This window comes from Embiotoca jacksoni, unplaced genomic scaffold (assembly GCF_022577435.1).
Source record: "Embiotoca jacksoni isolate LCO1_2020_lvr unplaced genomic scaffold, fEmbJac1.0.p SCAF_9, whole genome shotgun sequence".
NCBI classification, from domain to species: domain Eukaryota; kingdom Metazoa; phylum Chordata; class Actinopteri; family Embiotocidae; genus Embiotoca; species Embiotoca jacksoni.
Window position 1 is genome coordinate 15,414,265 of NW_027185447.1, and position 15,209 is coordinate 15,429,473.

A 15,209-nucleotide genomic window follows, 5' to 3' on the forward strand; every position below is an offset into this window, starting at 1 on the left:
ACCACTTATCACCCCATCATCCGAACCCACACACACACACACCTTTCCTCTCAACACTGGTGGCGTTAAGATTATTTTTGAGCTGCTGCACCATCGGATTGAGCAGTTTCCCTGCTTTCAGCTTGTGTTTGCTGGCCCTGCGCCTGCGGCCCGTTGGAGGTGCAGCATGAAGCAGGCTGACGTTGGGCGGCAGAGCTTTTCCCAGCTCATTGTACAGACGCTCAATCTCACTCCTCTGGAACGCCTGCAGCTCCGAGATCTCCTTCATGTGTCTAGTGAGAAGGTTCGGGCAGAAAACAGACAGAAATGAACTTGGAACATCTCTGAAAGGTCGCTGACAGATTGCTGGTCTATTTCAGGTTTTTTTTTTTCCTTCTGCAATTTAGGCTTCATTTACGACACTAAACCCACTATCATTATGGATGCAAAAATGACTCCTGCGTTAAGACGCATTTAATGACTGTGTCAGGTTAGTGAGTCATTAAAAAAAAAAAAAAAAAAAACTCGTCTTTTAGAAACAAATCGTGTCACCTCAACTGACAAACTTGAATTTAGTGGAATATGATCAGTTTGTGTGCTTCTATATAGCTATTATTGTTACGGAAATTATTGAGACCTCAACATGCCAGTGTAAAGATTATTGGGTTCAATACTATAACCTATGTACAAGATGCAAACACTGAAACACCAAACGCAAAGTTTTGATGAGTTCAGTTCAGAGAAAAAGAAAACATTGTGTTATTCTAAGAAAATGCCAAAAGTAATCATCATTTAGTTTAAGATCCCAGTCATGTCAAACTTCGGTGTTTAGCAGCTAAACAAAGCAGTTTAGCAGCAGAATAACCAATTTATAATTGTAGTCTTAATTATCAAAAAACCTCTTGTATCATTACAGTCTATTACTTTTGGATTTTCTCGACTACAGCACAGAAAAATTCTCCAACTTGCATCCTTTGAGTTGTGGCTAAATAATTTCAAATACAAGGGACAGATTGTTTACTAAAATACGAGAGAATGACAGATTTATTTTGTTCAGGATGATATTAGTTTTCTGCCACATATCCACTATTAGTTAATATACGTTTTTTTATGCCAGATGCTGTAAATCTAAATTAGGTCATGCTGACTTCTGATAACGAGTAGAGTGACGTAACTGCACATAATGCTACCAGGGAACGGTGAAAACAATAGTAAAGTTTGGTTTTATGATCAGAAATGAAACTGTTAAATTTCAATTTGTATTTTTTTTTTTTAACCTATAGTACTAAACTAAATTCTTGGTTAAAGCCAATTCTCTGGCTACTACTGTTGATTAACTTAAAAAAAATAAAATTAAAATAAAAAAATGGATGAATGTGCTGCAACTTCAATAATATCAAATTATCTTGCATTTAGAGCAGTCAGACCTCAAAAACTGATGACATAGAAAACCAGATCCTGTCTTTTTTTTTTTTTTTTTAAATAAAGACACCAAATACCAAGTACTGTAAAATATGTTGACAGACTTTGCAACACGTGGGTGAGTGCAACATGCTTGAGTGACTTTACTTTTCTCTAAGTTTCTGTAGTTCCTTCCTCATGTCTGCATCCTCAAACTCGGAGTCATTGTCACTGCTCATGTAGGATGAGGGGGCATGTCCTGCGGAAGGCGAAGGAGCGTAACCATTCATAGCCACAGGCTGTCGGCTTGGCGAATCAGAGCTCTGCTCACTTTTGCGCCGACCAGAGCGGCGCAGGAAGGCGACTGCCCTCTTCACGAGGTCGCTTCCGCTGTGCTCCGACACGGTATGAGCTGGAGGAGGAGGGTGAGCCGGAGGAAGGGCTATGCTGCTGCTGTCCTCATCTGCCGAGTCAAAGTTGAGGTGAGACGATTGGTGGTGCATCGGCGTGTCAATGGTCCGAGCCCTGGGGATGTGGCATGGCGTGGAGTCAGGACTGGAAGTTGGAGTGGCCCGGTAGAGGTTTGCTGGGGCAGAGTAACGGTTGCTACTGTGAGGTTTGGATGTTCCTGCGTTTTCGTTATCAGCTCCAGATTTCACAGAGAACCTGCATGCGGCCACAGAGCCCTTGTCTTTCTTTTCGATGCGCTCCGTCCGGCTGTGAGACCCTCCCGAACCACTAGAAGGTGCTGCGGAGCTGCAGGTGCTGTAGCTCTTCTTGCTTTTCTCAAAACGGCAAATGACATCTGGCGGAGTTGGGATGATCTGGAAGGAGGAGAAACCCATGTTCATAACAAAATTAGAGTCCATAAACATCAAATTATGCCATGTTGAAACAGAAAACTCGAAACAGGACAAACAATGTCATGACCTTTAACATAATTTAATTCGGTCAAGTGCCATTTATACTGAGCAGATTTTCTCGAAGAGTTTTAAAGTGGATTCTTACCTGAAAACGGCTGTTGGAGCTGGCCGTCACATCTTTTCCGTTCAAACCCCTGTTAGTGGCTAAAGGACCAATAAAGTGTCAAAACACACCATTTCTAAACTATTATTGCAGTCATGAAGGGATATGGAGATTACATAAATAAATGTTACCTACCTGCCACTGCAGAGTCACTCAATGCACCCACACTATCTGTGCGCTCAGGAATCTGAGGCTAACAAAGAAAGACAAAAGGTTTTGTGTGTGGGTGGTTGCAAACAGTGAATAGTGAAAAGTGGTAAAACATGACATGCGCTGGATCAGCTAGCCATTATCCTCTCCTGACCTTAGTTTTGTATGAAAGAGTTAGAAACAGGTGTTTTTGGAAGCATGCATGCACACTATAGGAGGGGAGAAGGTCAGGAGGAGTTACAGTGGTAACAGCAGTGATTCCGTTATCTTGCCCTCTTTCTAAACACAGTATTGGCCTTTACAGCAAATAGTCAGATCAATAGCACATTGTAGGGAAACGATTCAATGATTTTGCCATTATTATAGCTTCTAACTAATGCCTGAGTGCAGACACTTCTCTCATACTCACTTCCCTCACACACACACACACACACACACACACACACACAGAGTGCACTTTACCAGTGGTTCCCCCTTCTTTGTAATGGCTCCCTCTGTGCTCCGGTCGTCTGAGACTGGAGGGGAGCTGACTCCTTCAGTGCTGGAGGCCTGGGGGTCAGCCGTAGCGCTGGAGGCCTGGGGGTCAGCCGTAGTGCTGGAGGGCTGCGAGGGAGCGTGCTCCTGGTATAACAGGTTCCTCAGCTTCTCATCCAAAGTCTTAATGGTGCGGTCAACAAACTCCACCCTGCGTGGCCCCTCACTGTCCGACTCTCCTGGCACCCCAGACTGCTGGGAGTTCTGATGTGCTGGACTCTGGGGCTGCGAGGTGACTGTCCCAGGCTGCATGGGTGTGGCATAGGGCTGCTGCAGGACCACAGACTGATGGGAGCCCAGCTGAGGGGGTAGTTCTCCAGTAGGGCTGGGCTTCTGATTTGGTTGATTAGTGTGAGATGAGAGCAAACCACCAGCTGGTCCATAATTAATGGCATTCACATCCAGAGAGACAGGTGGCACAATAGCGCAGCATGGTATGTCTGTTACCATAGACACAGCAGAGATGCAAGGTTCTTCCACAGGAAGGGAGTTGTGATGGCTGATCCCACCAGCAGCAAAGGCATGTTTAGTTACACAGGGCTGAGTCTGCTGGACCTGGGCTTTGCCAGTGATTTGGTCTGGAGGTTGGGCTGAGGCCTGAGCTGCAGCGGGCAGAGAGGAGGACGACAAAAGGCTTTGGGAGGATAAAGATGCGACTGGAGCAGCAGCTGTGTTGCTGTTGGCCCTCACTGACGACGAGCCAGACTTTTCAGATTCTGAAGAAATAAAGAGATCAGAGTTAATTAAGAGGAGAACAGACTTGGAGTTAAACAGCCAGAGCCATTAAGAGGAACTAGGTCCTGTGTGTGCCAGAAAGTTACATCATTCTGGTCTTCCACCATCAGGCTCTATCAGCTGGAGTATAAATCCTGCCCTTCATTTCTGCCTACAACCACTGCAGAAGAACTCTTATATAACTGACCCCTAAGGATGATCCGCACAGATGCACAGTCATTCTTAATGCAAGTGCAGCATCTTCAGTAACATGAGCATGCAAGTAAGAACCAAACAATTGAGTTTATACTATAAAGAAAATATACTCCAAACAGCATATAAAACACATCCTCATAATAAAGATTTTGATTTAAGTATTCAATCTGAAGACGTGACAGGACTCAATAAAACTCAGTATTTTTGTGTGTGCAGCATACCCTGGGTTGTAGAGGTGTGCGATGTAGGATTCTCTTTGTCTAGCAGGGGTGTCTCAGCCACAGGGCAGATGATAAACCAGCGCTTACCAGTGTGGAGGACTGTCAAGGACAGAAACAGAAACATCCATCCACATCTATTTTAAAATACATTCATGATAACTAAAGGTACTGACTGACCCCGACTCTCTGTACGCAAAGTAAAAGCATTTTCAGGTTTATTATGAAATTATGTGTTCAGTCAATGTCACAATATAATAGTTGAATTCTTAAGAATATAGATGTAGAGGGAAAACAGCTGCACCGGAGTTTATCTAGAGACCATAATAACTTACCATTTTGTTGATACACCAGCTGTGGTGTGCTGGGTGCTGAAGCCTTCAAAGAAAAGGAAAGCTTACTACACAAAGTTGACGCATGTGCATCCATTTAATAAACATTTAAAGGGTTTCCCATAGCAGCCAAAAAGCTGAACATCAAAAATAAACTCAGTTAGATCAAAATGTTACATCAGCAAGACTGGTATTTTTGGCAGCTCTTGTTGGCAGCGTTGCATGCAAAGTCATCTTAAGAGTGCTGTCAGGATGATGCCTCCAAGGTGGAGGCGCTCCTGGAAAGATTGTGCCATTGAAACGATTAACTGTCAACAGTTTCTTTCTCACCTCTGCTCCCAGTGTGCCAGCTCCTTCACTCTGTTTGGGACTGTGTCCCTTGTCAGAGTCCCTCTCACCCTCTGTGTCCTCACTCAACATGTCCTCAGCCTTGTCCACAATGTCCTTCAGCTGTTCAATGAAGACCTCTTTCTCCAGAGGCAGAATAAAATCATTCTCCACCTGAATAGAAGGACGAACATTAAAAATGTTGTCTTCACAAGCAATGTTTAAAATAACACAGTGGTCATGGCAGTGACAGAAACAACAGATATGCAAGCATGTTGAAAATTATTTGAATTCAAGATATTTTCTTACTCTACCTTCTTATTTTAAGTTTGCTGTCATAATAAAGTAAAGAATATCTGAAATTAATGGCCTGAAAAAAAATCCAAGGACTACTTTTGTATCTATTGTTAGGTTAATTGGAAGTCTTTATATTTGTAAGCATTTCATATCGAAAAAGGTAATTCAATGTATTGCTTCAGTGAGCTACACAAGTAGGTATTTACCTTGGACCAACTATTTTGAACATGATAAGACACTGGATCAGTTTTGCCTTCAGATGCACATCTATCCATCTATCTAAATATGCCCAACATGAATAAGTAGGGAAGACGGAGAAAGAGACAGACAATAGAAAACAAATTCTGCTGCATTGCAGCTGAGAACAGCAATCAGGGAGTTTTTGTGTTCTGAGCCCCAAGAAAGCATCTCCGTTCAAGCACAGCATATGACACACCACAAAACCATTTGCATCAACTGAATTGGCAGCGACTTTGCCTCCTGTATACCATGTACGTAGCAATCTCCTCAGGGGCATCTCCATCCAGGTCAAATTTGAAAGTGACCATCTTATGGTTATGAGTTTCCAGCTGACACTCCACCATCTTATCGCCAGTGTTACACACCTACAACAACAGAAAACACAACACACACACGGTCTAAAATGTTAGATTTGTGTTACATGGGCTTAAAGTAATGTTCCCCTTGTTGGAATATATTTTGGTTACCCACATTGAGAATGTTGAGCTTTGGTCTGCTGATCTTCTCTTGCCGAGAGCGAGTGCGTGTGGACCTGCGGTGGTGTCTGCGGACTTTCCCGTCACCTTTACTTGCATGGGTTCCTTCATAACCATCACTCATCTCCTTTCCTGACGTGGCATCAGAGTTGACACTGGTTTGGGGGCAGAAAGGCAGTTACGCGAATCAGTACAGATATGATCTTATTCAACCATTCTCTATATATCCTTTATCCTGAACAGGGTATTAGGGCTGCGAGAGTCTATCCCAGCAGACTTTGGTATTTAGTGAATAACACGTATTGGCGAGCTGTCCATGATCTACCCAGCCTTTACTAAATACAGGTTTCAATATTAAAATGTCCCTTGTTGTACTCAATACCTAACAGAAACCAACATGTCTAATTTTCAGCCCCAAATAAATGTGGGGGAACGACAGAGGGAGATAAAGTAGATAAAGTGTAATAACTGATCAGGAATTACCGTCTCAAGAAGCTCCATCATCACACAATCTGCAAGGTGCAACAGAAATCTAATACAGCAAATAGAAAGAAGCTAATGGTCTTTACCTCCTCTCTGTCTTTTAAGTTGACATTTAAGTTTAGGGGAAAGGTTCTGAAAAGTTTATCACTGCTCTGGAATACCTGCAGGATTCGATATATCAGTCACATCAGCGACATTAAAACTCCACGAGTTTAAAAGTGGATATATATTTGTGGGGAATTAGCTATCTGCTACCCATTATGAAAGTGACTGAATTTTCAGAAATTACAAGAGATCTTTGTTGTTGCTGCTCACAATGATAGGAGAGATTAACAGATTCCATTAAAGTGTTCCTCAGAGGATTCTGGTTACACGGATATGTTGGTGAACACGGCCAGCGATAGTTAGACTGCTGTACAAATAGCATCTGTTTTATTTTAGGAGGAACAGCTAGCTAGTTATGCGTTGTTTGATCACTTCTAAAGTTTGGTGGAATGTCGTCAATGTTTTCTGAAGGCAAACAATGTCACAGCCCCCGAAAGTTAAAACAACTACAACAAAACAACAGCAATCTAGCCAACCAGATCAATATTCAGTAGTTTTGGTGCAGCTACTGTACTATAACAGGGTGAATAATAAAGGTTTTAAGGATTTGAGAGGAGGTCCAGAAACTATTAAAAGAGCAAATGCACTCTGCCATTAAGTCACTGCTTATCAGACAGGATGTTCCTCCAGAGATGAATGCTCATTTAAAAGCAGCTAACAACTGGATTCATTCAATCCAATGTGCATCTTTTAAAATCACAATCAATAACTTGTTATGTGCAAAGATACTGTAGCTGATGGATAATAAGCAAGTACCTGTCATAGCTCTGTCCCCCACTGTGTTTTTCTGCAGCTTGATCCTAAAGACAACAAAAAAACAGAGATTAACAAATTGAGAAAATAACGGAGAATTATGAATGCCAGATATTTTACTTTAAATTAAATTCGAACTGTGACTAAAAGAAGATTTACGTCAGCAGGCTAATACTTTTGTAAAGAAATCTTGTCAGAGGAAGACGAATTGACGGTAATCATGTGTCCATACCTCTATGTTAGTCTCTGTTGGACCCTGACCTGCAGCTCCTGTAAGAGTACTGAGCGGTTTCTGCGGAGTCAAACTTGAACTGGCAGATCCAGATGATGCTCTCTGAGAGTCAGAGGACTGCAGCACAGGAATTTGGCTCTGAACCTGACTCTGGGCCTTCGGGGGCAGCTGGCACAGGTTCATGTTGTCCAGGTGGGTAACTGTAGTGGCTGTGCCCGTGTCCGCCCCGTTCTGCACAGGCAAGGAAAATGCTGCAGGTTGTGCGAGCTGATGAGGCTGCACTGGCTGAGCACAGGGGATAAGTTCAGGGTGGCTGACCAGGGCCTGCTGAGGATCCTGCTATAAAACGACAAACACGACAAAAACAACAATCACGATTATTTCCAAAATATTATCCAGAATTTCCATCCATGAAGTAGTGTATTTATAACTTGTATCATGACAGTTACTATAAAAACAAAGACCGAGATTACCAGAGTTATGGGTTCACTTAAGTAAAACCACCTTTAACACACACAAACACAAAGATTCCAGTTCACACCCTCTTGGTAAACATCTGTGCTCCACTGCAGCATTCATAATTACCTGTATCAAAGTGCTGCCATTTGTGGGAGGGTGTGTGTTCTGGCACGGGACAATGTGTGTGTGTATGGGGTGGGTGGGTAGAGCTGATATAAATGCAGGTTGTGCATGACAAGTCTCAGATCTAGCACTCTGCTGCAGAGCAGCGGTGGGTTGGTGTTGTGGGGATGGGGGTTCCACCTTACCCAACACAGGTGAGGGAGAAGGCATAAGCGACCCTGGTATGGGTGAAACTAACGCGTTTTCAATGTGCAGAAGGGAGAGGGGAGAGACGGAGGGGGTTACAGGGAGAGAGTGACCGGGAGACAGGAAGATGTGATTAAGAGAAGAGGAGATTGAAGGGTGGGGAGCAGTGCAGGAGTGAGGGTAGGAAGTTTCACAGTCAGTCACAGCTGTCATCACCTGGACTGTGGGATACTGTGAAGGAAACTGAAGGAAAAAGGAAGAAACAGGAAAATCAAATAGTCTAGACGAGGAACAAAGTTCAAACACAAGAGCATGCATCAAAATAACTTGATTCAAGTCTTAGTTGTTATTGGTCTTTTACTATAATGCATGCTAGAAAAAAAAACTGCAGAGACATACGAAAACAAAATGATGTTTCTACGAAGATACGATTTTTGTGAAACCGGTGAGGACAGACTGACTATACCTGTGATGGGTGTGATGGTGGAAGTGGGGCTGAAATCTGCAGAGACAGGAGTTGTTGGTGGACAGCAGTCTGAGCCACTGACTGTTGAGGAAGAAGTGCCTGGGCTCGCACACTAGAAGCTGATTGGCTGAGATGCTGTCCATGGCCCTGCCTATCTTGTCCAAGCTGTGAAATGCTGTGACCAGTAGGGATATTCTACACAACAAAAATACAAATAAAAAATAAATAAAAAAGGAAGGAACTTCAATGAGGGCAGGGATTACACTTTCATCCCTCCTTTTGGAAATCAGAATTTCCTGCTACTGACCCAGATCAGAAAAGCTCACATTTTCCTTCCTGTCCCTGCAATCAGTCAGAATCTTCTGCACACACTGGAGCCTTTGTACCACAAAACAGATGAAGCAAGCCTGGGAGGGCAGGCGGATATGGCTGCTAAAACCACTGTTATTGTTTTCATTACTGTTTCCCCTATCCTCTCTCCGTTGGCCGGTGCCCGAGGAAACTCCTGTTTATTGGGGCTGTTCATTTTTTCATTCACCTAGTGTCCAGCAACACAGCTGTTTCCAATGCGGCCGCACAAAATCAAAACCAGGCACCATAATATGAGTAGCATCAAACCTGCATTGCCATAAATAATAATGTTAACTTGTTGGGTTTATTTTCCATCTCTCCCACAGTGACTGTGTGTCAAAGCAAAGGCATTCTACACGCTTCAGAAAACAAGTGATGCAACCATAAATAAAGAGTCCACAAAAAACATTGTACGCTCACCTGTTGTGTGATATGTGCCGCCTGGCTTTGCTGGGAAGAGGCTGGAACACTCTGAGGAGTCACTACTTGGTTCGCGGCTCCATAATTCTGTGGAGCAGCAAAAGATTGTGGAGGCAGATACTGGTTCTGACCTAGACCAGTCTGTTGACGGGCAGAATGTGCATAGCTCTGAGAGGCAGCATCAGAGTAACTCTGGTGTTTGGCTGCAACCTGCACAACTGGGGTTGCTATGGAATGGGGCTGAGACTGAGATGCATCTTGGCTCTGTTGTGTCTGCATGGCTTTTTGACTGTGTTGCTGTAGAGTTGGGGTGTGCACGTGCTGCTGCATAGGACACTGAATACTTTGACATTGGAGGGTAGGCTGCTGTGCCATTTGTTGGTGTATGGAATGCACAGTTTCTTGGTTGTGCTGGAGTTGAGGCTGAATATAAGCCTGCCCAGCATTCTGTGTGTGTTGTATACTGGATTGAGTATTTTGTAGTAAGGGCTGTTGGTGCTCTTGCTGAATGGATATTTGCTGACTATAAAGTGCTGGTGTGGAGGAGCTCTGACCAGGGTGCTGACTGGGCAGTTTGACTGAGGCTGGGACCTGCTGCAGTGTACTGGGAGCTTGTGCAGATTGACAGTGGACTGTGGCTGCCATAGTTGGGGCTGCAGATGCAAGAGGGCAGCTATGTGCTGGCAGCTGTGCTGGCAAGGTGGCTGCTGCATTATGTTGTTGAACCAATGCAGGATATCCTGATGCAGACTGAGCCTGTTGTTGAGTTGGGACCACAGAGTTGTGAGACGTTTGCTGGACTTGTAAGGGAAAAGTCAAAGAGCTTGCTGCTGTTGCCTGCTGCTGCTGGCCTGGTGATTGGTAGCTCTGTGCAACATGTTGTGGCACAGCTGACATTGCAGAACTTGCTGCTGCTTGGGATTGTTGCACACACGGAGGTGGGTAGCCAGCAGCACTGGCAGCATGCTGGATGTTAAGTGAACATATACTGGCTGGGGCTGGTGTTGCAGCACTGGGTTGACCAGCATAAGGAGCAGTAGGATAGCTGTGTCCAGGCTGGAGGTACTGCGGTGGTGCGTGTACTGCCGTGTTGGAGGAGGGCAGGCCCTGAACAGGTGGTTGATTCTGGTGACCTGCAGAACCGGCCTAAGGACACAAAGGAAAGAAATTCAAGTTAGACTCTCTTGGGGGTTAATTTTCTACTCAACGGGATTGAAATCCCACAAAACCTATTAAGTGTGACAATTACATTAAGTCATACCGGATGTAAGAATAATGAGAGGATGAAGGATATAAATAAGTTAATGAAACATCTGTTTCAACAATGAGCAAGCGTTGACAGGTGTGAGCTAAAATGAGGACACAAGGGAGGAATAGAAGGAGCGACCAAGAGCATGGAAATCAGACAGCTGCCCCTTCTCCTTCAATTAGAGGCCATCTATCCGTGGAACGCTAAGGACATAGACAGCTGATGCGTTGGGCGACCAAAGCAGAAAAAGAAATGTTAAAATTTAGGTCAGTTGTAGAAGGGATTGGTTAGGGTTAATCAGCAGGGTAGTGTAGACTGTTAGAGGCCGCGTCATTGACCACAGGCGGTAGCAAGCTTATGATTTTAAGAAGACGGTCAGCTCTGTAGGCCTACGAAGGCAGCAAGACTCAGACAGGAGATCAGACCAGCTCCGTGCAGAATAATGCATTACCTCCTACAGGCTGGGAGAAATCTGTTAAGCAGGCGCTGACCCCGTTACGGGAAACTAAAGCAACTCGTTTGCTACAGTGACCTACCAATCCCACAGCCCTGGTAACTTGCTGTTCTCTGGCACAGTATCTGTCCTCCCACTCCTGGACAGATTCTTGGTCCCCAACCAAACTGCCAAACTGGAGATGATTCTTCAGGCCACAGCCTCCATCACTGTGGTCAGGCCTGTGGGCAGCTGTGGAGTGCAGCAGGGAGGCTTGGCTGGATGTGGTTTGACATGGGGCAGCTTTACGACTGATTATATTAAACAGGGACTGCTGCAGCAGTGAAAAGTTGGAATCACTTGAACCTTTTGGGTGCCCGTAACCAGGGGTTCTCACTGTTCCACCAGACAATGAGTGGTGTCTTAAGTCACTTGGACAGTGGTGTGTTGGCATGACAACAGAAGGGTGGCGGTGGCTCCAATCTTGTGACCTCCACAGAAGCATAGACAGACAGGCACTGCACAAGGGACTTCCATGTTTTGCAAAATGGTGGTTATGATGAGAGCCATGACTCCGAGGACTGCCAAGGTCAGAGTGTCTCCGTTCACTTGGCAGAGGCAGCGGTAAATTCTCACTGGTGGTCTCTGATGGCAGCCTGATGCTGGTGTCACTCAGGCGGCGGTATTCAGAGAGTGAAGAGACAGCAGAGACTTGCAGCACTGGCACTGGGAGAGCAGTCTGGGGGGGGAACCCATCCCCAGCCTTTGAGTGGGGCTCAGTTTGGCTGAGTTCCGATTGGTTCTCTGGTACCATGGTGGTGGGGCTGATTGATCTCTGAGACTGAATGAGGGCACAGAGTTGAGCCATGTAGTTTGACCTTTGACTGTCAATAACAGGGGCACTTCCCCTACGGCCTGCAGCTCCCAATCGAGTCTTGTGCTCTGGGCTCAGCGTTACCCCCCACAGTTCACCTTTTTCACAGGAGTGAGGTCGACCTGTCAGAAAAGGGCTACTGCTCTGGTTCTGATCAAGGAACAGCCCAAGAGCAAAACATGTGTTACTCAAAATGAACAGAGCACAACCCCCCCCCCCCCCAAAAAAAAAAAAAAAAAAGAGCTACATGATGAGAAGGGGACAAACACAATTGTCAGGATGGGCACATGAACATGTAAAAAATTGATTTGCATGTAATGTGTGTGACAATGTTAACACTGATATGCACATTAAATGTGTATGCATGTTGACTGTTATTTTTAAGTGTGTAACTTTGCCATTGCTCACATGACCTCAGAACTGAACAGAGTTTAAAGTGTGTATGTATTTAAATCTGAATATACATGCTTCACGAGGTCGTGTAACCTCCCAATACAGACCTGCTGCGTTGCCATGGTAATAGGCTCCAGGAGGGACTGGTAGAGGACACTCTGCTGGCTGCTGTGAGAGTCTGAGTACACAGTGGAGCCCATGCCACTGTCAAATGTGCCGTCTGCTGCGGAGACACAAATCATGAACTCATGAAAAAGTCAAAGATTGAGCTCATGTGTTTCTTGAGTTGCCGAGAACAGAATCTCTTACAGGTCACTGAGGTGGCACTGGCTGGTAGGTTTTGCAGCCTATTGTGCTGGTCCGCCTCTGGCTCCTCTGGTTCCAGCAGAAGGGGCTGTCCTACATGTGGAGCCCCAGCAGAGATGCTCTGAGATGGTGTCATCTGGATCCTGTGCACTCCTTCACCCTGATCCATTGCAGCGGCAGCCGACACTGTTCTCTCTCTTCTCCATTTGATCAGTGCCACACGGTCCCTGATCGACTTTCCCACAGTCTTAGCATCACTCTCATGGAAGAAGCCAGACTCCACCTGACAAAGAAAAGGGAAGAGCATGACTTCCGGGATATTTTTAGCACTGAGCATGAGACAAGAGTGGGCGCATTAAAAAGGGGGGTGTGTGAGGAGCAAAAAAAAGGAAGGAATAGAAAATCTATTTTTAAGGGGATCAGAGCAGTGGGGAAACATTCTCTTTGTCAGCAGCTTGGTTCATTGTTCACAACAGAATCATCTGGACTGTAACATCTGCAAATAACAAAGGTAAAGACACAATGCATACAACACCTGGTTCTACCAATAATAGTTAAACAAAGTGATGGAAAGAAAAAGATGGTCCCTTCTTGTTTGCATTGTGGCTCCGGAAAGTTTCTTGTCAAGCAGGCTCCGGAAAGTTTCTCATCAAGTGGCTCCGAAAGGTTTCTTTTCTTTTACTCTTATTTGCAAGTGACTCCTGGAAAGTTCCTTTTGTTTTACTTTAAACGTCTATTTAAATGACTAATGTTCATTCAATCATTACTGTGAAGCATACAATACAGTATGCTGTGAAATATCATTAAAACAGAATAAAGTAATTATGTACCATTAGCACCAAAGCCAGAATAAATGAGCAGGGAAAAAAAATAAAAAATGCAGGTCCTTCAATGGAGGAATATCTCTTCTCATGTTGGGCATGTGTTGAGAAATAACTCATGATAAATGAAGAGTGGAGTGTCATGGGAAAATGCTGGTTACACAATTTCATAGTGCTGTTGGTTAACATGTCTGCTTTCATTCTGAGGTGATTGTTACAGAGCACCTTAATTCTTTCCTCCAGTTTCACAGAATGCTCAAGACCAAAATGGAACAGACAAACAGAGGGGAACAAGAAGAAGAATGAGGAAGACATGTGGGAGAGAGAGCAGAAATGAAAAAGGAAGACACTGGGTAAAACATACAGAAAAAGAGAAGGCCTCAAAACTGGTTATGACACTGTCATTAGATCAGTTGACTGAATGTTAAACAAAATACGTTTAATGATTTGATACAGCACAATTATCTAGACTCCAGATTCTCCCCTGTTCTCAGACACTAGGACATAGATTTGTTTAAAATAAACTTGCTTGTTTGGGACCGTTTTCAATATATTTCTTTCTGTATTATTCTCACCAAAACCATGTTCCCGGAAATGTTTAATTATATTATTCCCAAAACCTGTTTTAGTGTGTTGAAGCGCAAAGCCTTACAATGAAATGTTTACATTCTCCATCTGAAGTAAACTCTATCATTTTAATCTCATACTCTGATTGAGGACAGTTTTATGGATTTGACGAATGTTGAGCAATATAAAAGGCTTGAGCAGGCTTGAGGGAGTCCATTATCTGATGAGAGCCACTGGAGAAAACAATGTAAACAGGAGGGGGAAAAATAAAGCTTCAATCACTGTATTCCTGGAACAGCACAGTTATCACCAGCAATCTGAAATTAAGTATATCCCCAGATCATGAGATGTAAACACTGGCAAGAGCGAGAACACTAAATCCCAAAGAAACACCCAAAAAAATGACAGATTGTAAAACTAGCATGAGTTAAAACCAACTATTTACTAAAGTATACACAGGATTTGGTTCCATCTAGAAATGGTTCAACCATGTCTAAATGACAGGAAGGAGTCATCTGGACAAGTACAAGTCAAACAAAACGGTTAAAATGGGGGGGGGGGGGGGAGGGGGGGAAACAACCAAGAATGTAAATGCAGATTTATGTATGAATAACTTCCTCTGACTTCTTAAATTATTCACTCACCATTTCTTGCGCCACGACTTCAGGGACCTCCTTCTCCAGGTCAAACGTGAACTCAATGGCTCCACTCTCTTTGTACTTCCCTTTTAGCTTCTTGGGATCCTCCACCCACAGTTTGAGGGCTATTGAGGCTATTTTCCCATCATCCTCTTCAGCTAGCTCCACCCTCACACCCGTGTCCTCAGCAAAGAAAGCATGGTTCAACAGATCCTTGATGGTGTACCTGGGGAGGGAAAAGCAAAGCTCAGACTTTAGCGTAGAGCTGTCCTACACACATTGCTGCCACTCATCTGTAATGTTGAGCGTTTGCAAATAGCTGTATTTACCTGTGCAGATAGTAAAATGATATCTTGGCCAAGTATCATACAGTAAGTGCAACATACATGGTCATGCATTACCCAGTGCTGCCAAGACAGTCATTCACTCAACCTAATGAT

General features: G+C 44.2%; 1 protein-coding gene across 9 annotated transcripts in view; it reads right to left on the reverse strand.

The window, feature by feature from the left end:
* LOC138192917 (serine/threonine-protein kinase WNK2-like) overlaps positions 1 to 15,209 on the reverse strand; it is a 42,157-nt gene that overhangs the window by 8,470 nt on the left and 18,478 nt on the right. For 3 of the 9 annotated variants that reach the window (XM_069140596.1, XM_069140598.1, XM_069140595.1), the window contains exons 7-25: positions 14,776 to 14,995; positions 12,747 to 13,026; positions 12,545 to 12,660; positions 11,274 to 12,194; positions 9,489 to 10,634; positions 8,718 to 8,912; positions 8,069 to 8,494; positions 7,484 to 7,822; positions 7,255 to 7,298; positions 5,906 to 6,065; positions 5,683 to 5,799; positions 4,901 to 5,071; positions 4,574 to 4,616; positions 4,242 to 4,340; positions 3,019 to 3,806; positions 2,542 to 2,599; positions 2,389 to 2,447; positions 1,549 to 2,204; positions 43 to 272 (exon numbers count right to left, since the gene is read on the reverse strand). In XM_069140596.1, coding sequence (XP_068996697.1) covers positions 43 to 272; positions 1,549 to 2,204; positions 2,389 to 2,447; positions 2,542 to 2,599; positions 3,019 to 3,806; positions 4,242 to 4,340; positions 4,574 to 4,616; positions 4,901 to 5,071; positions 5,683 to 5,799; positions 5,906 to 6,065; positions 7,255 to 7,298; positions 7,484 to 7,822; positions 8,069 to 8,494; positions 8,718 to 8,912; positions 9,489 to 10,634; positions 11,274 to 12,194; positions 12,545 to 12,660; positions 12,747 to 13,026; positions 14,776 to 14,995 — 6,068 coding nt within the window. The remainder of the gene's footprint in view (positions 1 to 42; positions 273 to 1,548; positions 2,205 to 2,388; positions 2,448 to 2,541; positions 2,600 to 3,018; positions 3,807 to 4,241; positions 4,341 to 4,573; positions 4,617 to 4,900; positions 5,072 to 5,682; positions 5,800 to 5,905; positions 6,066 to 7,254; positions 7,299 to 7,483; positions 7,823 to 8,068; positions 8,495 to 8,717; positions 8,913 to 9,488; positions 10,635 to 11,273; positions 12,195 to 12,544; positions 12,661 to 12,746; positions 13,027 to 14,775; positions 14,996 to 15,209) is intronic. The other 6 variants (XM_069140597.1, XM_069140601.1, XM_069140599.1 and 3 more) reach the window with 6 other exon arrangements.